The following is a 23589-nucleotide window of genomic DNA, read 5'->3' as shown; positions in this document are numbered from 1 at the left end:
GATTTCATTCATCAACGTGGGAATTAAAAAACCCACTTAGAGGCGTTTAAAACGTGTGGGAGCTGTTTCTGCAAGCTGTACCTCTTCATAACTTTTATTTAAATAAAAAAGAATATTTGAAAGCTGACCTCAAGCACAGACTCACACGCAGTCCGTAACCTTCTGCATGTTCGTGACCACGAAGGTCCCCGTGGCTGATGAAGAGACTTGGGTGAACCTACGTCAGAGAGAGTGAGGTAGTGACTGCTGCCGCGGCGACGACTCTGACCTGCGGGTTTGGGACAAGGGGGCGGAAGTTCAGGTGGACCCCCGCGTCTGCAGGGGCTGCCACGACAAACATGCGGACGCTCAGTCCCCACACATCTCGCGGAGCCACACCGCCTTTCTGTGTGGTTACAGGGGTGCCAGCCCCTGGCCACGCCTTAATTTGGTGGCCCCTGTGAAGACCCTGAATCCAAGCACGGTCGCCTTCTGAGGTCCCGGCTGGGGACTCCGACCTGGGACGTTCGGCGGGGCCAGTTCAGCTTGTGACACCTGGTGTTGGGGTGGGTGGGACCCTGGTGCCTCCTCCTTCCAGGCCCCTGGCTGCCGGGAGACTGCGGGAACACGGGTGTTTCTGGCGAGTTGTCCTCTGCACACCAGGCATCTTTACCCCGGGGTCTGGGCGATGGCCTTGGGGCCGAGTGACTCTGCCTCTTCCTGCCTTGGCTGTGAGCCCTGAGTGAGGGGTGATGCCCCCAGCACTCCCGTGAGTTCAGGCAAACAGACCTCGTGGATGCACCACCCTTCCCCCTGGGGGCTGAAGTCAGCTTTTTCCACTGTTTTGGTTCCACGCCAGAACACGTCTCCTGGTCCCCAGTGGCGGTACGTTTCCATGTGACCCCGTCCAGGTGCTCGGGGGAAGAGCGGGGTCAGCTGCTTGACCCATTGGGGCCGGTGACCGACTTCTTCCCACGGCTGCTGCTGCGTGTGCCCGAGGAGGGGGGCCAGCCCAGGGGACACCAGCGGGCGCCCGGGCCACACAGCTGAGGTGCGAGTGTTGGACGGCCTCTGGCGTCTGGGGTGGAGAATTTATCGGGACGAGTCCAGTCCCTTTGCCTGGGTGCAGCACCGCCGCGCACTGCTAGCTCTGTCCTGAGGGGGGAGGAACTTTCTCATGAGGAGTGTGCAGTGCTGGCCCCCCTCCCCAGGGGCCTCGGTGTTGTGGGACCATTTCCCCTTGGGGGTCTTTCTGCCTGGACAGCGTGTGTGACACGCCCCTCGGTGCAGAGCGGTCCGACAGGCCCCCAGGCGTCACAGGACGATGCTGAGTTCTTGCCACAGAAGCTGTGTTTGTGAAAGCAGCAGCAGTGTTGCACAGGAGTGAATAGTTTCAGAGTTTAGACTTATTTTGGGGCTTAAGAACGGTGTTCCTGCCTTGGAGCTCAGGAAACGCTAGAGCCCCCAGATCAGGGTTTTAGGTGCTCTCTGTTCTGCGTTGGAGTCCGGCCACAGCCTCTTCAGAATGGAGAGGGTCCTCTTCCCACTGTGCTCCAGGCTGCGGGTGAGAATGACTAATTCTGCCGGCGACAGTCACAGGCAGCGCCCACGGTCACCACGTCCGCACGGTGGGAGTGGCCGGAGGCGGTGAGAGTGGAGGGCCCCTGCCAGCAAGGCCGGGGGCAGGAGCCCAGCGCGCCTGGGGCAGAAGAACCCTCGCCGGTGGGGTTGTTTCTGGGTGGTGGTTCTCAGATGGTGGCATTTAGAGGACTTCATGCTGACCCAGAGGAGCTAAAGCTTAAGTGTCTGTGGAGCTGAACATACCAGAGCGCCTGTTGGGGCCCTCGCAGTCCGTCCTGTGAACTGGCTTGCGTAAAGTGTCAGCTTTTGAGGTTTTAGCGTCGTTGGCGATCTGGGTCCAGCATAATCTCTGAATTGTCTTTAAAGAGGCAAAGTCCATGAGGGTGTGGACTTAAAGGGAGCTGGGTTTGGAAGGCAGAGCGTCTTAAGAAGAGGCTTGTGACCGCAACAGCACGCTGGCCGGATTAACTGCCCGCCGCGGCGCGCGCTCTTTTGAGGGAAGACTTGGGAAGTAGTAGACTCCCGGGGGCGAGGGCGGCGCAGGGACGGGGGCGCCGGGTCCGCTTGGTTCAGGGACCCGAGGCCTGCACGTCTGAACCGCTTATTCCAGGTTTTGGCTGCGACTGATGATCTGAGTGACGTTCATGACTCTTATGCCGCGCGTGAGCGTTAGCTCCAGAAGCCTGACGGAACCGTCGCTGACCCCAGCTGCGCTGCATCTGCCCGTTTCAGAGTTTATCCCCATTTGGAATCAGATTAGGTAAAGCTGGAGGCTGGTGACCAACCCTAGCGCATCACTCCTCCCGGGTGGCCCCGGCCCTGGGCCGCCTGCGCTGGGGGCTTCCGCCGGGCCAGCCCCCAGCCCCTGCCAGCCCCCGCCGGCCCCAAGCCCCCAGCCCACAGCAACACCCTGGCACCGGGCGTTTCGCTCATGGGTTGCTTTTCTGTTTGACGTCACAAAAGGAAGCTCTCTGAGACTGAGCTTTAAAAGAGAAGCCAGCTAGCGGGGAGCCTGTGGAATCGCAGCGGGTCTCTGCTCCACCCGAGCACTCGCAGGGCCTGTGCTCAGCCTCCGGGCCACCCGTTCAGGCCCCGTTCACAGTGGGTAGAGCTGGACTCTCGCCCGCGACCAGCTGCCCTGGAGCTGCCCCTCGTGGGCCTTTGCTCCCAAGAGCCCCGAACAGACTTCCCTCAAATGGGGGGGGCGGGCCGTGGGGGGGCTCCAGGGGAGCCTGAAACCTTCCTACGACATACGTGTCCTGGGCCAGGTGCTGACACGCCGCTGGGGGAGGTGGGAACCCAGCAGACAGAGGTCTGACCTTGACCGCAGCCTCTCCCAGAGGCTTTTGCAGGTGGATTCAGTCCCCAGGGCAGCCGGGGCTCTGCGTTTCTGCTGGTGGGCCCCTCGCCGCAGGAGCACGTGGTCTTAGAGACGCAGACCCCCTGCAGCTCACGGAGCAGCCTCCCCCTGGTTCCCAGAGTCGCAGTTGACGCTATAAAAGGTGCTTCAAGTCCCGGCTTCAGCTAAGATGTGGGTTTGCAGTGGAGGGAGCGGCGGGCGGGAGGCTCCCGCCCCGAGGTGCGGGGGACGTGGGCCCCTGTTTCTCTTTTTGATGTTATTCTGTGGATGTCTGTAATTATTGGCCATGAAGAAGAGAAAGAGAAACTCAGATCCTTTTGTGTTCCTGGAGCCGATACAATAATTTGCATCTTGGTGGCTTTGCACACAGATTTTCACGTCAAGCCACTGAGATCTGAAATGCTGGCTGGTTTTGTGGGATAATCCAAGACTGGTCACGCCCGGCCCCGAGACTGGTCACGCCTGGCCTGGTCCTGCACAGGCCCCTCTGTCCACCCCAGGGCATGTGGGGGCGGGGCTGCACTCAGGTGTCTCAGGCACCAGCCCGGGCCTTCCTGTGTCTCCGACCTGGAGATTTCCCAGACTGTTGAGCCTCGGCCGGGAGGAAGCGTCCAGCGGCGACACGCGCCAGTGACCACAGACAAAACAGAGCTGATTTCTGCTCAGACGTTTTCCTCTAGGGCAGGTGTGTTCCGAGCTCGTCTGGGGCCCCACACACCTGCCACACACCTGGGCCGGCTGGGACCAGGTAACGGTCCCGTTGGGGCTCACACACGTCATTGTGGTGGGGGGACGGTGATTGTCCACACTTAAAACTAGACCTTCTGTGCAAGTTAGTGGGCCTTATTTGCCAATTGTTTCTTGGTTCATGAGCAAAAACGTATTCATGTCATGATGGGTTTGTTTCTTCAATGGATGGTTCTGAAGCACCTTCTGGAAGCCGGGGTTGACCTGCGGCAGTAGCTGATTTTGAGTGAAGAAAGAGACTTCGGTGCTGTTTTTCCCCGAGATTTCCCATCTGAGTCCGTCTGTGCTCTGGTGCCCCTTCGCGCCCCGCCTGCCCCTCACGTGAGGGAGGTTTTGTGGAGAGGAGCCGTCTAGAGCTTGGTGCCTCACACCCCTGGAGCCCAGAGCGTTGCATTAATTATGCTCCGACCTCCCAGTGCCTCGGAGGGTCCTCGGGGCCTCTGGAAATGCCTGCTTTTCTCTTGAGAGTCACCTCCCGCAGGTGAGTATGGCCACCCGCAGGGCAGCCACACTGAGGTGCTGCTCTGTTTTCCCCGAGCCCAAAGCTCATTAGGGCCGTCCAGACGCAGGGACCGGGCACCGGGCCAGCAAGCCCACGGCTGTGGGAGACGGAGTGCGGGCATAAGCCCCATCTTACAGACGGGGACACTGAGGCATGTGGAAGTTCCTGGACGCACAATCAAAGAGCGGGGAGCCGTGAGGTCTAGTGACGCGTGCATGGTCACTGCAGGGCTCCAAGGCCAGGAGGCCCCAGTGACACCGCCGGGGTGCGTCACAGGGGCCGGACACACGCCTGGAGGTGGCCCTGAGGTCTCACTGCTTTATCTTGAGTCAGGGGTTACAAAGAGGGGGTGAGGCGGCGGAGATGCGTGTGTGGTGAGGGGGCATGGTGGTCACTCGCTGGCGGTGGCCAGAGACCACAGCGACGAGGGGGCAGCACCCAGCTGGCTGCGCCTGTCGGGCACGGGATCTCCTCGGGCCCGAGGACGGGCTCTGCTGCGAACAGCGGGCGTCAGGATCTGAGCTGTTGCAGCGAGACCCTCCCTAGCTCCTGCGTTCCCCTGGTCCTTGGGAGCCACGTGCTGCCTCAGACATGTTCCTGTGGCTGACTTGAGAGCAACTGTATTTATTATGTCCTGAGCCACTGAAGTCTGTTTTAAACTTCGAATTTGGAAACCGAATGGCTACTATTTAAAGACTCTCTGGGCTTTTCTGTGGGCACCATATTAAAACTAAACAGAGGAGGGGTGAGCTCTGGGGGTCGCCCGCTGACTGTCCTGGTGGTTCTGTGGTGGAAAAGTACATCGGAATGCCGCTTTCAGGGCTAGCTTGTGCCCCGTCCTGCGTTACTCGGCGATTCTGAGCCATCCTTGGCAGCCGGAGTGTTCTCGCCCTGAGCCTTCATCTCTGCAACGACTGACTGGCAGCAGGCTCCAGTGGCACCTGAGACAGCATTTGGGCCTGAAGTCACTGTCACAAACATGCTGGAATCTGCCCCCTGTAGTGTGAAGGTCAGGAGAGCAGCAGAGTTTTCCCATGGGGTTCCTCACCCAGGGTACGATCCTTCATCCATCTGTTCTTTCTCCCTTCCTGCCTTGCCTCTTCTTCCGTCCATCCGTCCATCCTCCCACTCATTCACCCACCCACCCACCCACCCATCATCCATCCATCATGCATCCATCATCCATCGTTTGTCCTTCTGCCCGCCCATTAACCCATCGTCCATCCATCATCCATCCGTTTGTCCTTCCACCCATCCACCCACCCACTCATCGTCCACCCATCATCCATCGTTTGTCCTTCTGCCCGCCCATTAACCCATCGTCCATCCATCATCCATCCGTTTGTCCTTCCACCCATCCACCCACCCACTCATCGTCCACCCATCATCCATCGTTTGTCCTTCCGCCCGCCCATTAACCCATCGTCCGTCCCTCCCCCCCTCCCCCCTCCCCCCCTCCCTCCCTCCCTCCCCTGGGCATGTGACAGGCATGGGCCCTTCCCAGCACTCTTTGTCCTACTCCCAGAGATAAGCACGAGGGGACGGCAGTTTCCTCCCTCGTCCAGACAGTCCCGGGCCCTGCGGGCGGAGGAACCGGCTGCGAGTGCAGGTCCCCGACCTTGGGTCGGGGAGAGAAGCTCCCCCAAAGCAGCTGCCTGTCCGTCTCAGCTGGACCCCCAGACAAGAGCTCGTCCCGTCCCGTGAGCCGGCCCCTCACGCTGAATCGTGGGGACGCCTGGGGCCCTCAGACACGCCTTCGCCGTGTGTGTGGTCAGGGAGCTCTTAGGAGGGGGCCTGTCCTCCTGGGCGGCCCGCACCGCTGCGTGAGAGGAGCACCGGGGTTCTGCCCTCGTGGAGGAGACCCCCAGAGAGCCATCCACTCTGGGGAGAGGGGCTGGGCCCCGTCTGCCCGGGTGCTGCCCGGCTCCCCCATCCCAGGTGTGGGGTGGCGGGAGCCGTCGGGAAGCCAGTCTGGGATGGCGGGGCCTGAGCAGCTTACGTGGAAGTGGAGTGGTTTTTTATGGAGGGGGTGCAGAGCAAGGATGACGGGGATTTTCCAGAGAGCTGGAAGGAAGTCTCTGCCTCCTTGGAGCTCTCCACGCTCTGCTGGTGGAGCCACTGAAAGCAATGAATTCTTATGAAATTCCTGAGCCGCCATTATAAGAAAAAGAATCCCTCAATGGTGGCCTTGCCAGGCTTATTCTGAAAGTCAGGCTTGTGATCGAGTTTGAGTGGAATTCCTGACCAGATGCAGGCCTGGCAGGACTCCCACAAGTGGGGAGCCTGAGCAGGTGGGCTCCCCAGGCTACCCTCCCCTGCTGAGCACGCCCCAGTGCTTGACCCCATCTGGGCCCCAACCCCCAGGGACCAGTCAGGCCCCGATGGGGGCCCTGGAGGGCCCTGAGCTCCACGCTGTCAGCGGCGGACAGGCGGGTGCTCCGTCCGCACGGCACCCCGAGGGCGGGCAGTGGTCCCTCCTCTCGCCTCGCTGGCCTCCTTCCCTTGTGCTGCCCAGACGTCCCTCGTCCAGCTGTTTACCCAACCCAACGTCTCCGTAAAGCACCTCCCGGCCCCTAGGTGCGTCGGCGCCTCGCCCCGCGCAGCTCCTGCCCCTGGGCCCTGTCAGTGCCATCCTGAGTGACAGCGCAGAGGGGCCAGTCCCACAGTCGGGTGTGACAGCCCGAGACTCCCAGCCTCTCTGGGCACGAAGTCCTGCCTGCAGCCTCTCCCCTCAGCCCCACCCGTGCCGTCCAGACTCACCAGGAGTGAAAGGCTGGGTCTGAAGGAGTTTTCTAAAGACCCATCCTGGACAGCGGCCAGCCCCTCCCTGAGAGGTGTTCCCTGGAGGGTGGGAGGGGCCCCCAGGACATGACACCTGGAGGGGTACCCGCGGTGGCACTACTGACAGCAGGGTGGGTGGCAGGAACCCACAGGCCCTTCAAACCCCATGGGATTATCAGCCGAGAAACCCGGCTTTGCCCGGCGCACCCACCTGGCCTCTCCCCATGGCCCCTGGCCGCCCCGCAGAAGGGCCGGCCCCCTTGAGTGGGAGGAACCGTCTCCCCCAGGGCTTGGCCGGCGGTGTCAGGGGCCACGGCTGGAGAGTGGGCGGCCGTTGGGCGAGCTGGGTGGTCCTGGGCGCAGCCCCTGCTCCACGGGCCTCTGGGGGCCCAGAGACCCTGCGTAACAGCCCAGAACTGAGCTGACGGCCTTTTTTAAAATCAGAGGGAAAAAACAAAACAAAGCAAGTGACAGAAGGCCCTGGCTCCGACTCTGGGAGAACATGTTCCTTTCAAACGTGGGTAACGTCCTTCCCCTGAAGCTCTGGTGTCTCTCCTTGGGCGGATTCGAGGCCTGCCAAGTGCAGAGTCTGTAGCTTCAGCTGCTGTAGAGGTGTGAGAGTCCCGGAAGAGCACCGACCAGCTTTTCCTAAGTGGCGAGTCCACGTGGGCCCAGCTCTCAGGAGGCGCAGAAGCGAAAGGGTTCTACCCAGACCGTCTGAACAGAGGCGCTGCCCCCCACCCAGCGCCTGTCCACGTGAGGAGGGCTTCAGCCAGAGGGGCTGGCGGAGGCCCCGTGCGCGGCCGCCTGGGCGGTGGGGCTGGGGTGCATGTTGGTTCTCAGTGTGGGGTGAGCCCGGCCTTTCTGAGGAAGGAGGCTGGCGGAGGGGCCTCAGGCTGGGTGAAGCCACTTTCCCGAAGTCGCTGCCTCCGGCTCAGAACAGTCGCTGAGCTCCCAGGGCAAGGGCGGAAGGTGGGAAAATGGGTTATTTTGGCAGTTTACAGCTAATATCCTTCACCGTTTTTCAATGTAGATAAGCAAAAAGAAAACTGGCTCCCCGGCAGCTCCCTGACCGGAGCGTCATGGGGACGGATGGCTGTGGCACGCGTCCCTGGGACTGCTCGTGAAAACGGCTTTTGGGCTTTCACTCGTGTTACAGAAAACCAAACTTGTACAGAGTCCGAGATGAGTCGCGGGTCCCCATGCTCACCCCTAACCTGGCCGATTAACTCGGGGTCAGCTGGCCTCACCCCGACCCACAGCCGGTTACTCTGCAGCAGAATCTCAGACCTCACTCAATCTTATCCATCGACACTGTGTGCGTCTTCCAAAGATAGGCACTCGTTTAAGAAACTAGTTGTGACGCCAGTAGAGCCCATGCTAGGAAGCTAACAAGTGCCTTGAAATGACCCCTTAACCGAACAAGTGAGTGTTCGGATCCCCGATGCTGTGTTATTTTCTTGGCGGTTGTCGAGTTCTGGCCCCGTTCCTCTCGGTCATTCCGGTGCACGGTGTCTGCCTCCTGCGCACACAGCTGTAGGGGGCTCGGCGGTTCCCCGTGTCCCATGGGGCACGCCTCTGTCCCAGGAGTTCCCTGCTTTTCCTCAGGCTGGTGGAGACCCCGGGCCTTGCTGGGATCTAGCTCCAAAGTGATGGGCGCACGTCCCTCCACCGCACCTGGTGGCGTCTCTGGTGTGTGGTGGTTGGCGAAATGGTTTAAACGAGATTTTCAGCTCCAAGTGGAGAGGCCTGAGGCCTGCCCCGTTCACTGGCCATCGGGACTCACGGAGGGTGGTAGGGACTGAGACGAGGCTCTCCCGGGGCCCTGAGCCCTGCTGTTAGTTGAAGCTCGCTGCCAGGACCTTGGTTCTGAGTTGGCGTGAACGGTCTCCAGTCTCCGTGGTCGGCGCTGCCCTGAGCTGGGGCGCTCGGGCTGCACAGGTGGAGCCTGTCACGCAGGCTGATGTTCCTGGTGCCGGACCGGGGTTGGCGTTGGTTGGAATCGGGAAGGGCGTAGGGGTCTCGTGGTGCAGAGGTCAGAGCTGCAGTCTGGCAAACACCCTACCCTCTCCGGTGCTGCTTCTGCACAGCTGCTGCTGCAGTGAGGAGGGCCGTTTATGAAACCCTGTGCACACGGGAAAGACCAGGCTGGACGCACAGATGCCAGGGGCAGCACTGAGCAGGCGTCCGCCGCAGCCAGTGGAGAGGAAGGGCTCCCAGGGGTCAGCGCGGGGCTGCTGGGCAGCAGGGTGGAAGGGCGTGGACGGGCCTGGGGACCCGAGCAGCTGAGCCGTCTCTGGTTTGGGAGCCCAGTGCGTGGGTGGTCTCCGGGCTGTGAGCTCAGCTTGAAAAAGTCCTTTACCCCTTTCTTGCATGAAGGAAACAGATTCAATAAGAAACAGAGGCTTTCTCGTGGGAAATGGAGGGGGAGCAGCTCTGGGGACGGGGTGACTCAAACCGGGAGTTCTCCCCACGGAGGCCTCGCCCACGCTTGTGCCCAGGAGGCCTGTCTCGCTTCCTGGTCCTCACACAAGGCGAGCGCTCCCGGGGGCCCGGCGGGGGGCCGTGGAGCCGGCATCACCCTTCAGCCTTGGCCCAGGGTGAGCCGCGGGCACTTGGCCCTGACTGCTCCCGCTGCTCCGCCGGGCGGGGATTCGGGCTCAGAGGCCTCCTCGTCTTCAGATGGGAGCAGCGGGAACGCAGTTTGGATCCTTATTACCAAGCACGCAAACAGTTTTAAAAACCTCTTATTTGAAAGAATTCCAGAGTCACAGCAAGTTGCTCAGAGATCTGTGTCCCCTTCAGCCAGCGTCCGCAAAGCTGGCACATCCGTGATGGCCACTGTCGGCGCCTGGCCCCTGACGTGTGCGCACACATGAGCGCGCAGCCCCGCGGGGCGGGAATTGGGTGTGGAAGGCGGGTCGAGGGCCCCCTCTTGCTGTGGTATTCCGTCACCCCCATTTCACTGGCAGGAGAACCTCGTGAGGATTCGAGGAAAAGATGTGACTTCCGTTGGCCCCAGGCTCTCGTCTGGAGCCGGCTGAGGGCTCCTGCAGGGTGCAGGCCCTGTGGCGCAGACCCCCAGAGGACGGCCCTGGTTCTTAGTCGTTGGATCTTGACCTACTGCCCTGGGGAGGAGCCTGTTCTAGGCTTTGCAGACCGAGCGTGGCCTCAGGCAGGTCTTCAGGCCTCCCCCAGACTCCGCGCTCCCACCCCAGCACATGTTCCTGGCCTTGTTTCCTGAGTTGGTCCTTCACATGAGGCTTACACGCCCCACGCCCCATTCTTCATGAACCATTAGATTTTAGATACAGTCTTTTTACTTAGATCAACAGAATGTATAAGACAGCACAGAATGAATACAGTGAGCTGGACTTTCAGACTGGAGACGTGTACCCCTCCGGGGAGGGTGCTCTGAAGTGGGCAGACGCTCGGAGGGCCTGGAGCAGCCCCTGGAAGACTGTTACCCACCTGGGACCTGTGCCCCCGCCCCAAGCCAGCCCTGCCAGGCCGACCTCGTGCGGAAGCCCTTGGCTCACGGGCCCCTTCCCCCGGCCCTGTGACGCTGACAACCTGCAGCTTCATCTGAGAACTGCCTCCGTCGGCCACGGCCCAGGAAACTGATAAACGCATCTTGGAACTTCCTGGATGAGGACGACTCCCCTCCCCACCCCACCCCCCGATGGCTGTGGGATGCACTCAGAAGCAACCTGGCATTTGGGATGGGGGGCTCCTGGCTCTGCCCGTGACTTGGCACTTCTCTCGCCCGAGCAGACGCATGCTCAGCACACACACGTGTCTGCCCGGCTCTCGCTGGTCATGCGCTCCAGTTCTCCGAAGCTGTTCTCAGGGAGAACCAGCGGGCTGTGTCTTAGCACCGTGCTGAAATGGACTCGGAACGGAAACAGCAGACGGGAAGGAGCTGGGAGGGCGGCGGCCAGTTCAGTTGTCCCCTGAGGGAACCTGAATTTAGGTTGGCCATTGACTAGAGGATTTTCAAGTGAAAGTTGTCCTGGAATCTGCCAGACAGTCTGAGGAGGGGGTTCCCCGGGTTGGAAGGCCTCCCACTCGGACAGTGATTAGAGCCCAGTGGAGTGGACTCGGGCTGAGGGACACACAGAGGCCTCCTCCCTGCCTAGACCGAGGTGCCCTGAGGGGCCTGGTCATCCTGGCCTCCGCTGGCCCCGACTGTTGGATTCTCAGGCCTACATCCATCGAATTTGCACGATTTCCAGTTAGGATTGTAAGTTTCTGGCTGCAGCAGCACCGATGAAGCCTCTGCTCGTGTTAGAGTCTTGGATTTTCCAGGTGAGGCCAAGGGCTCCCAGGCGCCTTACCCCCGGCCCCGTGACGCTGCAGGAGCTCTGGTTGCTGGGCAGCGTGGGCGGGCCAGACCCCAGCTCCTGTGCGAACATGGGGGCCTTGCACAAGACTGTGTCTTTTGGGGGCTGACCTGTGCCTTTTTAACGGGCAGGACCCTGGAGCATGTTCTGCACGGCCTTTGGAGTCACAGAGACCTGGTTTCCTCATGTGTAGAATGAGGCCAGCAGTGCCCACCGCCAGTCCATGAGGGAAAACGAAGCTGGGGGCTCTGCGGGCGGGCCTAGCACACGTGCCCCCCCCCCCACGCTCCCCTCACCAGCGCCAAAATAACAGACCAGCTCACAGACCCACCTCGGGCCCCACAGCTGCCCCTTGTTTGCTGGCCTGGGGCTGCGGCTCCTTCCTGCCCTTGGTGGGTGCTCGACACCTGTCACGCATGAATCATGGGGCTCGGGGCTGGGGCGAGGTCCTGATACGGAGCCCGTCGCGTCCCCAGCAGTCAAGTCCTGCCACCCAGCTGGGCCCTAGCTGGTGGGAAGCATTGATCAGAACCAGGCCTTCCTGTTCTTAGGCCGAGCGGGTACCACTGTGATTTTGAAAGACCTTTAATTACTTCTGGAATCTATCTTACTGGGGAGGTTAAATAATTTATCTGCCTATCGTGAAGGAAAGAAAGTACTTCCAGGTCTAGTGTGGAGCAGTCTCCACCTTATACAGGAAAACACTTCCGGGTCTATTGTGGAAGTGTTTCCATCTTACTCAGGAGGCTTGTCATGAAGACCCGAAAGGCTCCGGGCACATGAGCCGTCGAAGACGTTTAGAGGGCTGTGTCAGGGTGCAGTTCTGCCTGATGGCGGTTTAGACGCCAGCGGTGCAGGGTGAACTGCCCGCGGCCCCAGGGTCACAGGGTGGGGCACGGGGGATGGGATGTGGGGGATGGGGTGCAGGGGACGGGGCGCGGGGGACAGGGCCCAGGGGATGGGGTGCAGGGGACGGGACGTGGGGGATGGGGCGCAGGGGACAGGGCCCAGGGGATGGGGTGCAGGGGACGGGACGTGGGGGATGGGGTGCAGGGGACGGGATGCGGGGGATGGGGTGCGGGGGATGGGGCGCAGGGGATGGGGTGCAGGGGACGGGATGCGGGGGATGGGGCGCGGGGGATGGGTGCGGTGTCTAATGCTCTTCCATCCCCTTTCAGCCCAACTCTCCCGGCCCTCGACTGGCAGCTGCCGTCTCACTCAGGACCCTATGAGCTGAGGATCGAAGTGCAGCCCAAGTCCCACCACAGAGCCCATTATGAGACGGAGGGGAGCCGGGGGGCTGTGAAGGCGTCGGCCGGAGGACACCCCAGTGTGCAGGTACCGCTGCCTCTGACCCCGGGGCGAGTCCACACTGCTTCAGTCCAGAGGCCACTTTGTGCCAACAGCCAACAGTGCTTTTCATTTTCTGTCTTTTTAAAGAAAACTGTCATCACCCAAACAATTTAGCTAAATATTTTACGCACAGTTAAGTCCTAGTTTTCTCCTCAACACACACGATTGTAGATGGGAGCTCACGGCCCTCATTTCTGCAGCTTACAGGTCAGCTGTGCGTCCGTGGGACTGCTTTGGGGGAGTGGGCGACACCTCGACCATCTCTGGGGTGACGAGCGTGGTCTGGTGGGGCCGGGGACTCCCCATGACGTTGCAGGGGTGACCAGCGTGGGATCAGCCGGGCACTGGAGCTGGCGTGGGACCTGCCGTGAGGTGTCAGGGGAGAGGGTACTTCAAGGCAGGGAGGTCACGCAGCCCTGGCTGTGCTGGGGGTCTCCTGCTGCATGTGGGAGAGGGTGGGCCCCATCGGTGTGACTCAGGGTGCTGCCCTGGGGGGCAGTGGGTTTTACCTGCCTTCAGAGTCAGCCAGTGCATGCCTCGTGTCCAGGCAGCCTCCGCCGTCCTGAGCCTGTCACCTGTGCCAGCCCAGGAAATCACGAGAACTCCCGGCTGGCTGTCCCGTGGCATCTGCACTCGGTCACACGTGGCACTTAACCCACCCACCTCCCACCGGGCCCTCTGCTGTGACTTGTGACAGTCCCTCTGGACACGAGCTTGCTGTCTTACCCTAGAGCCGCAGGCCGTGCGGAGTTGTTGACAGAGAGTGTTCCTCCCCAGTCTCCGTTCCCCCTACAAGCCCGGATCCCCAGCCCTGTTGTTCAGAGAATGGTGCCGGCTGGAAGGGAGGCAGTGGGGCCCCGCGCTTTTATTTTATTCCATTTAGATAAATGAAAATAAAGCTTATGAGGGAAGGGGGGCGCGGAGACGATGGCCATGGCAGCAGTCAGGGACGTGGAGTTTGCGGGGACGTGAGGGCAGTATTGGAGGCTGTGCCCTCCCCGCCAATTAGCACCCGTGGCAGCTGCTGGACGCGGGAGCGCGGGGGAGGCGCGTCGGCGTGGACGCGGCCTGCTTGGCCTGCGCTTGGCCGCCTCCCGGGTGACTTCTGCACTTAGCAGGGCTGCACAACCACAGTGTTTACCGCCCTTCCTGCTGCGGCTTTCACTGAACGAAATGCCTTGTGGCTGAGTGGGAAAGGTATTACCAAGGTGAGGAAATTGGCCAGTGAATAGGAGAAACGAAAATAAAGCCGCGGGGGTGTAATGGCCCAGTGCCCCCGGTGGTTGTAAATCGCATCGATGAGGGGAGTTGGTCCCGGAGGGAGGGGCTCGCACCGCAGGTCGGGCTTCAGCCTGGGGACGCGGAGGACCCCCGCCCTGACTGAGGGCCGTCCTCGGTGTGGGGCTGTGAGCGCGGGGCGCACGGGGCAGCTGCAGCGAGTTGCTCCCACTCCTCGGCCAGGAGCGCACCGAGCCCCTGCCCACAGAGCCCGCAGCGCTGGGTGTCCGTTTCTCCCGCCAGTGTCTGGGGCACAGCGCGGTGTCTGTCTCAGTGTCGACGACACAGAGAGAACTGAGTCGTTTGGAGGAACTATAAAGCTTGAAACTATTTAAAACATCTTGAGGATGAATCCTCGAAAATAATTTCAAAGCAAACAGCGGCAGACCGCAGAGGCTGGTTCTGGGTTTAAACAGAACGGATGCCCCCAGCCTGACGGAAACGCACGAGGGAAAAAGATGGCAGCAGAGAGTGTCGGCCCGTCAGGGCTTCCGGCGCGAGCGGGGTCGCTAAGGGAGAGTCTTCGGATCGCTCTGCGGCAAGTGTGAGGTCAGCAGTTAGAAAGGGGGCTTTTGGGTTTGTTTTCTTTTTCAGTTAGTGGACCACAAATTGGATAAAAATAGAATTTGCACATAATTATAAAACAAATGAAAATAGAAAAGTGTCTCTGCTGCCGTGAAAGCGTGGTAACCACAAAGTTTTATTCTGTGCTGTGAGTTATTTTCGCACATCCTCTGACCCCGCGGCTCCTCCTTCCAGAGACGATCGCGCCTCCCGCAGCTTCAGCACAGGCTGCTCCCCATGCAGGGAAGCAGCCCCTCCCCGAGCTGCTCTGTGGTCAGCTGGTCAGAGGGAAGCCAGGTTTTGGTTCCGGGGCGTCCAGGCTGTCAGGTTCAGAACTGCGGTCACGTGGAGCGTCCAGCAGGCCCGGCGCTCGCATGGGCTGAACCAGGGAGGACATCCAGACCTTCACAAGAGTCCGCCGCCAAGTCAGAGGCTGCAGTCTTCTGCAGGACGCGGCCCCCAGCTGTGCCCCAGGGAGGACTCGGTGCTTTTCTCGAGCATCCGAGTCATGGGGGGCAGCCCCACACCCCCCTCCTCTGAGTCTAGGAGACACAGAGAAACTCGAAACCTTTCTAGGCAGAATCAGACTAAAATTTTAGATTAGGAAAGGACTTCTGTGTTCATGGGGTCCCCAGGCCCTTTCCTCGGCTCTCCGGAGTCACCAGCAGCCCTGGTGGGCATTTCCGCGGGCTCTGTCTGACGGGGGAAGTGGAGGGAGTCCTCGGGCCACGTGGGGTTTGCCTTTCCGGCGTTTCCACCACCAACCAGAGGCTGTGACCCTGCAGCAGCCCCAGCGCCCCGGCCTTCCCTCAGGAGACAGAACTGCAGGTCGAGGCGGCCGAGGGCTTCGTTCACTTGGTGTTCCGTTTGCTCTCCTGGGTGTCCACTTCTCCTGCCATCACCTGGGCGGAGCTGGCCCTCTGCCCTGCGCTCTGTGCGGCGTCCCGATGCCCGGTCCCCATCCCGAGAGCAGAGCCCCGGTGAGCTCGTGGTGGGTCAACCTCCAGGAGGTGCTGGTTCCGGCCGCCCTGCAGGCCTGGATAGAGGGACATGAGGGGCGTTAGTGATCTCTGACCCAGGGGTCAAAGAATTAAGCTCTGTTTACCAATGACCAGAATCACTTGCTCACAGGCTTCTGGGCCGTCACACCGAGGCTCGTGTGAATAATTGATAGGTTGCTGTAACGTGACCCTTGGTGGCAGCCTTGTCAGCTCCTGAACAGCTTCAGGTTTGTGACCTGTGTTCCTGTCAGTTATCAGTGGGCAGCGTAAACCCTGTCAGGGCAGGTGCCCCTCGGGGAGACGTGGGGACCGGCCTCACTCAGGCAGCAGGGCCTGGGGGGGGTGTCCCGGCCCCGGGCCCGGGCCCTGCCTCGTGCTGGGGGTCTCTCCTTGGGGTGCTGGCTTGCAGGCCCACCCTTGCCCCTGTAGACTGAGATAAATACTTTTCAGTCATTTAAGGCGTTTGGGGGCTGAAGCCAAGGAAGGAACTGACCAGGAAACAGGCATTTTTTCAGGTCATGGGAATCAGCCAAGGGGGCCGTGATCATCGCCGCATCCCATGGAGCCTCCCCCGGGCACGGAAGGGGCCACGAGAGGCAGGCTTCCTGCGGGTGTCTGAACACTCTGGACAGACAGCAGCTCCTCCTTTTACCCGACGTCCACAGCCCCATTCCTTTCACCCATAGCTCATTCCATTTCCCTTACTGGGTTTGTGCGAAGTGGGCATCTCTTCCTGCGGTGGAGACAGCACCAGTAACCCGGCAGCTGAGGCTTCACAGGACCAGAGCAAGACGCTGCTGGAGGAGGTGGTGGTTTGATGGCAAACCCTCGGGCCCCAAGGAGCCGCCATCAGAGCGCAGGTCCGACCCCAAACCAGACCCTGGGCTGCCCTGCCCACTGCACGGACTGACCTTGCACGGGGCTGCTGGGCCGTCCGTGTCCACCCGCGTCGGGGCTGGCCACACCGGGAACCGCGTGAGTCGTTGCAGAGGCACTGGCCGCCTTCGCTGCTGCCCCCAGCACGGGGAGCCCAGGAGCACGTGCAGGGCACCCTCAGCCCCAGAGACAGGTCACGAGGCCTGTGCTGGGGGTGGCATTTAGGTTCCTCCGGAAGTGAAGCGCCGGGGCCTTGCGCGTGGGGCCGCGCTGTGGGCACAACGGGTGCGGTGAAGCTGGGCGGTAGCAGCGATAACCGCAGGGAAAGCGGGGTCGTTGTTGCGCCTGCTGACACGCGGCCAAGGCCCCTGCTCTCAGGCTCATAACGTCGGTTTTAAACACTGGGCTTAAAACTGAGGTCAGGGCAGTTTACGCTTTCCTCGCAGCCGATACGTTCACTTGGGAGTAAAGTCCGCTGAGCAGCTCAGCAGGGAAACCCTCTCAGAGCAACAGGCAGACAGCATCGTCCGCCCCGGAAGCCGCCCACCTCAGAAGCTTTGGCCTCTGGGTTCCAGGCTGCAGACATTTTAGAATAAAAGTCGCCTTGAGCGCGGAACCTCTGGGGGTTGTCCTCGATCCTGCCACCTTCCACGTTGTCCTAGGAGGGTTTCCGGAGTGTCCAGCGCTGTTTGAGTAGAGCTGTTAGCGCTCCCGCGGGCATCCCAGCCGTCAAGACGGGGGTCGGGGGTCGGAGTTCAGAGGTCGGCACGGTGAGCGGGCCTCCAGCTCCTGGACCGCATTCCCTGCCGGGGCGTGGGGTACGGGGCACGCCGTGGGGAAGGCGCTCCCGTGGGTGGTGGCAGTGAGGGGTGGGGGCTGAAGATGAGGCGGACGGAGCTCGTGCCGCAGGGTCTCAGGTTAATCCAGTGTTAGAGAAATCTGAGTCAGAAAAGGTGAAGCCGGCTTTGAGCTGGGTTTTCCCTTCTGCGTGGTTCTGCAGAGCTGACATCTGGTAAACTCATAATTGCCCATTAAGCTGATTGTCACACTGGGCACAAGGGCTCCCTTGCTGGGTTCGTCTGTGCGCCAACTCGAGACCCAGCTGAAAAATGATTTCCCTCCGTTCACCGGCTCCTGTGTGGCTCTGCCTCCGTCCTGGGCTCTGCTGGAATCTCAGCGTTGACCAGACTTGGCCTCGGCCATTCCCTCACCTGTCATCCTGCCGGAAGGTGCTGAGGCGGGCAGAGGAGCTAAAACATTTTCAGGTGTGGAGAACTCAGCAGGCCTTAGACCTTAAAAATGGAACAGCCTCAGGCTGAAGCAAAGAGGGGCCGTTGCTGTGACAGGCAACCTTATAAATCTTACTTTGACAGACACTGTAACGTGCCGGAGGCAGAAACCCATGCAGTGGAGCCTGTGAAGCATTTAAATCACTTTTCTTAAAATGAACTTCATGTTTTAAATAATAGATGTTTACCTCCCAGGTTAAAGCTCGCATGTTCCCGTTTTCACTGAAATGGCATGTTTTCAAAAGGGTGCAGTTATGCCCACAACCCGCTGCGCTCTATGCGCCGCTCCGGCCCCAGCGTAAGTCCTGTGGGAACTTTCCGCCGTCATTTTCAAGCGGTCTGCCCGCCGCCAGGCGGGTGCCGGCCTTGGGGCTGCCCCCAGCACCAGCCACGCGAGGGCAGCTCGTGGCCAGAGGCTCGCTGACATGGTCTCACGTTAAATGTCGCAGAATGGAGACTGGGAGGAAAGCTTGTTTCTTCATCAGTCTCTGATTCTATTTTTACATTTCTTGTTATGAAACTGTAGGTTGAGTCCAGCATGGGCTACAGGGTTTTAGGAAGTTCATTAAGTTGGCGAAAGGCTGGGCTCGCACAGCCCACAAGGAAAGAGAAGGCATGTGGGCCGGACGAGCGGGCCTCGGTTTTCCTGACCTTTCCCGTCTGTGTGGACACACGTGTTCACACGGGAAAGAAACGTTTCAGTTCAAACAGGAGGCGCGCTTTGCTTCTGCAGAATTAAGCCATGTTAGCAGGGGCCCCTTGGAGTGGGTGGCTTCTGGCAGGTTCTCCGTGGTGCTGGCATTTGTCCGCATGGCAGACCAGGAGGACAGCGAGTGGACAGGTGGGTCCCCGAGCTCTCTGTGCGCCGCGGGCGCTGTGGAGTCGCTGCGCACAGACTCACGTCTCCACCGCAGGCCCCAGACCAGCTCCGTCCTCTGTGTGCATCTCGCCCACCCGTGCCGGACACCCGAGGAGCAGGACGAAAGTGCAGCTATTTTCACAGGAGAGAAAGAGGCTTGGCACTGTCACAGACAGAAAAAAATAAAAACAGGGTGCCTGACACACGACGCTCGCGCTGCAAGCCAGGAAATAAAATCCTCCCGACTGCAGAACTCCAGAGCAGGTCTGGAGAGCGTGCAAGTGTGTGTGTGTCTACGGTGAGTGCACGCGTGTGCGTGCGCGTGTGCGTGTGCAGACAGCCCCCAGAGGCGGGGCCCCCCTCTCCACCCACGCACACCTGTCTGGCTGGAGCTCCTCGCCTCCGCGAATTCTCACAACGTCGTTCGCGGTAGCGGCCCCACTGTCTGTGACACATGGGGCTGTTCCACAGGTGTCGGTGCGGCAGAGAGCGCCCCGGGGACGCCCGCAGGCGCCGGCACTGCCAGGAGCCCCGGGCAAGGAGGCGCAGAGCCGCTGGACGTCCGTCACTTCCGGGGCTGCAGAGCTGGGGGTCGTCAGTCCTGGGCGGTGGTGTGTGGTCTTGTGTCTGTGATGGTGACATCGTGTGGGGGTGTCGGCAGGAGACGGGACCAGACTGAGAGACTCCAGGCCCCTCAGAACATGGTGCTGCCTGGACTCCTTGTTGGGCCTGGCGCTTGGTGCTTGGTCCCAGCAGCTGCCTGATGCCCAAGCACATCCACCCCGGGGGGCCCGGGGGCCGGTGGGCCGGCCCTGGTGCCTGGCCCCCAGATGCATGAGCCACCTGTCCTCGTGTGGGACTCTCTCATGAGCACTCAGTGTGTGTGTGACCTCACCTCTCCACTAGCCGAGGCCGGAACAGCAGCCTAGCTCCCGTCAGCGAGGTTTACTGCTGGCTTGAGCCACACTCGGAGCAGCAGGCCGTTGCCTCTGTGGGTTAATAGATCCATAGGGCCCCACGCTTTAACCTGAAGTGTGACGTTCCAGGATTCTGTTGGAGAAGTTGGGTTGAGGACGTGTTGACACCGTGATGCAGGCACGCATGTGCCAGTGTGCACCGCACATGTACATGTTCCGACGTGGGCAGCCCGCTGTTCAGAGCCCACACTGGGCAGAGACCCCAGAGCTTTGGGGCACGAGGCATCTCCAGGTGCTCATTCCTGGGCCTGCGACATTAGGACCTGCGGTGGGGGCTCTCAGCGCCTGTGCACCCTCCCTCCTGAATTGGCCCTGCCCTGGAAGCGTGGCCGGTCTGCGCGGGGCGCTCAGGGACTGTCCTCTTCTCCCCCAGCTGCACGGCTACGTGGACAGCGAGCCGCTCACCCTGCAGCTGTTCATCGGGACGGCGGACGACCGGCTGCTGAGGCCCCACGCCTTCTACCAGGTGCACCGCATCACCGGGAAGACCGTCTCCACCACCAGCCACGAGGCCATCATCTCCAACACCAAGGTCCTGGAAATCCCACTTCTGCCAGAGAATAACATGCGCGCAATGTAAGCCATGTGTCTGCATGTCCGTGTGTGCTTGGGGGCCGGTGGGAGCTGGGTGGGCCCTGCATGCCTGCACCTCCCCCAACGTTTCCACAGCTGGGCCCCGGGTGCCCTTGGCTTAGCACCTGAGGAAACTGCACGAATATTTATGACAGCAGGTTTGTTTGTTTCGGGGTTTCAGCCACTGTGCATGGTGCCGCCTGAATATCTCAGCTGTGGGCGCTCCCCTGTGTCTGAGCACAGCGCCCGTGACAGCTGGAGGAGTGGCTAACCTGCAGTCACTGAGAGACTAGAGGGGGAGCAGTGTGTTTGGGACGTGCTTTCGCTGAGAGGGTCTCTGCCACGGCTGCATGACTGGCCTGGCGGCTCACTTGTTTACCGGTGAATCGACTGAGGGTCAGTTACCCCCTCGTGTCCGGCGGAGCCTGAGTGCGCAGCTTCGTTAGCTGAGCAGCCCTGCCGTGCACGCCCCTCCTGTGTCGTGGGCGCAGCAGAGAAGGAGCAAGTCTGCCCCACAGGACAGGCCTTCTGCATGGGCTTCGGGGGCGGGGGACAGATCCTGAGCACAGTACGTGGATAAGCAAGTTCAGGCAGCCAGTCGTTCCCCCAGGGGGTCGGTGGAGCGCCTGGGCCCCGTGCATGGCAAGGGTCTCTGAGAGGGCGGCGCTGGGCTGAGAGCGGAACGTGCAGGGAGGCAGCTCGTGCAAAGGCCCTGAGGCAGGAGTGAGGGGGTGACCTCGGGCAGGAGGAGCCCAGGGTGGCCGGGCTGTCCTGCGGGAGAGAAGGTGTGGGCGGTGAGGCCGGCAGACCACGTTCTGTAGGGCCTCGTGTGGGATTTGACAGTTACTTGCAACTGTTATACACTCTAAGTTGAAAACAAAAGGAAAGGTTCCTCTCCATGCAGCTCTTCACGGACTTGGGGGAAATCACCGTGAATCCTTGGGTTTGCTTTTGGGGCTGCGGAGTCAGTCTCCCGGGCCAGGATGCGGTCAGGTGGGTCAGGAGGACCTGCCGGTTTCTTCGGCAGCAGCAGCAGCAGCAGCTATGACTTCAGTGACTGCGTTTTCTCCACCAAGACCCTCCCGCTGGGAGCAGCCCCTGCCCCGCGCTCCGGAGTCGGGGCTTCGTGCTGGGCCGCCGCCCCGGTCTGCTGGGGCAGCGTTGGTGTGGCCTCTTAGCTTCTGACAGGGGGAACGGGCTGCTTCCATCTGACCGCTGTTCTGGTGCTGAGTGGAACTGTCAGGTTAAACAGAATTAAACGAGGTCGCATGAAGCCCTAGAAATTTCGTGATCTTGACCCCAGGTGACGTTGCCAAAATCTTGACTGAAAGAGGTTTTGGGAGCCGCCTGGAGGGCCCCAGCGGCCCTGTTGGTGACGTCCACGTGGGTCTAGCCAGAGCCCTGAGCGTGCGGGCAGCTCTCTCCAGACATGCTCAGACCAGATCAGGGCGCGAGGTCCTGGCCGGTCCCACCAAGCCCTTCAGTGAGCGGTCGTCTGGGACGGGCGGGGGCTCGGGCATAGGGAGCGGCTCGGGGGTTGAGGAAAAGCGTGGACTCTCGTTTTGGGCAGCATCGACTGTGCTGGGATTCTGAAGCTCCGGAACTCAGACATCGAGCTGCGCAAAGGGGAGACGGACATCGGGAGGAAGAACACCAGGGTGAGGCTGGTCTTCCGTGTCCACATCCCGCAGCCCAGCGGCCGGACACTGTCCCTGCAGGTCGCCTCCAACCCCATCGAGTGCTGTGAGTAGCCGCCCCGCCCTGCCTCCCTTGTGACGCCAGGCCAGTCCGGCCGGACGTGCCCTTTCCAGGAACAGCTTTCTTGCCATGTGCACAACCCTGTGAACTGTGCTTGTCCCACCAAGCGCAGCGTGGACAGTATCTGTTCCTTCCTGCGCTGGTGCAGGGCCTCCCCCACCCCAGCACCTGCTGGAGGAAACTGAGGAAAGGAAGTTTGTCCCCAGACAGTGAGACCTGTGTGTTGATCGCATTTGAGTTATCTCCCCCCGTCTCAGGAGACTTGAGAAAGGCGTTGGCGTTGTGGTCCGTCGGGCTGGACGGTCCTGAATTTGCCAGCTGGCGCAGAGCTCGGCCCTCCATCCCCCTTGTGGACCTGCCCATGTGGTTCTGGGCCTCTGGCCTCGGGCTTACCGCTGGGCTCGTCTGGGTGGTTGGACGGCCAAGAAGTGAGGTCTGCCCCCTCCCGTGTTAGCAACGTGGGTGACTGGTGCCACCCTGGGCAGAGACCCATAGCCCCGCTGCAGCCCCTGCTTCCCGACCTGGGAACCTGACTGTCCCCCGGCCACTGCTCCTGGAAATGCCCTTCCGTCTTCTCTGAAGGTCCCCTCCAGGGTGTGGCTGTCTCAGGAGCCGTCCCCATGGCTCACCTGTCTCAGCAGGAGGGTCCTGCTTTGGTCCCTGTGCCTCTGACCTGAGGGCCCGTTGGACCTCGGTGACCGGGCCCTTCCTGCCCCACAGCCCCTCCTCTGTGATGGTGGCCTTTGCCTCACTGCCCCGCCTCCCCCGCTCCTGCTGGACCCTCACTTGCAGGCTCCAGACGCCCGTCCCAGGCCGTGGGGCCTGCAGCAGTGGCTCCATCTCTGCTGTGTGATCTCCTCCTTCCTCCAGCTCATGGGTCCCTTGGTTATGGGGTGACCGTGTGAGGGACCCCGGCACGTAGCCAGTCTGCAGAAACGCCGTCCTCACCACCTGCTTCCATGCAGACTTCTGGTTGCTGCCTACATCCGTGTCCTCTGCCTGTCCTGCCTCTCCTGACAGCCCGGGTTCTCGGAGCCCGTGTGCCTGCTGCCCCCTCCCCGGCTCTGAGACAAATCCATCCTTGGATGGGCCCCCCACATCCCAACCTGCTCTCTGGGATCAGCCTCATGTGCCTCACTCCCAGAGACCCCTCCCTGGCCAACACCTGGCCCCACGCCCCTCCTCTGCCAGCACCCAGGGGAGGGGACTCCCCGTTGCTTCCAAAGACAGCACCCCGTTCCCCCCGGCGCAGGGGTCCAGGTGGGGAGTTGGCTGTGAGTCTCCGTGGCGGGCTCTGTCCGCAGCTTCCCCGGGCCCTCCACGGAGCCCACCCTCGAGTGGAGGCTCACACACAGGCTCACACGCGTGTGCACACGTGCCCCTGGGAGACCGGCTTTTCCAGGTGGGCGAGTCAGACGTGTGGCTTCCCTCGGGCGTCGCCTCGCCCGGGGCACGTCGCCACACTTCCGTTCCGGGTGCAAGTGATGGTCGGGTGGGTGGTCAGTGGCGCGGGGCGGCTCACACGCACGTTCCTGTCCCCACACAGCCCAGCGGTCAGCCCAGGAGCTGCCCCTCGTGGAGAAGCAGAGCGCGGCCAGCTGCCCCGTCCTCGGCGGGAAGAGGATGGTCCTGTCCGGCCACAATTTCCTGCAAGACTCCAAGGTCATTTTCGTGGAGAAGGCACCAGGTATTTTCCTTAAAAAACCAACCGGGTCTGCTTTGGGCGCTGGGGGAGCCGGCTGGTGGTGTGGGTACAGGTGGGCCGTGC

The 23589-nt window shown here is 61.4% G+C and overlaps 1 protein-coding gene across 7 annotated transcripts in view; it reads left to right on the top strand.

Moving 5' to 3' along the window:
• The window catches only part of NFATC1 (nuclear factor of activated T cells 1), a 91035-nt gene that overhangs the window by 16344 nt on the left and 51102 nt on the right, over positions 1-23589 (top strand). For all 7 annotated transcript variants that reach the window (XM_032470663.1, XM_032470665.1, XM_032470666.1 and 4 more), the window contains exons 3-6: positions 12472-12631; positions 19864-20066; positions 21634-21806; positions 23368-23508. In XM_032470663.1, the coding sequence (XP_032326554.1) occupies positions 12472-12631; positions 19864-20066; positions 21634-21806; positions 23368-23508 (677 nt within the window). The remainder of the gene's footprint in view (positions 1-12471; positions 12632-19863; positions 20067-21633; positions 21807-23367; positions 23509-23589) is intronic.

This window comes from Camelus ferus, chromosome 30 (genome assembly GCF_009834535.1).
Source record: "Camelus ferus isolate YT-003-E chromosome 30, BCGSAC_Cfer_1.0, whole genome shotgun sequence".
Classification (NCBI taxonomy): Eukaryota; Metazoa; Chordata; class Mammalia; order Artiodactyla; family Camelidae; genus Camelus; species Camelus ferus.
The sequence above is the reverse complement of the archived record's forward strand: the minus strand, read 5'-3'. Positions and strand labels throughout refer to the sequence as shown.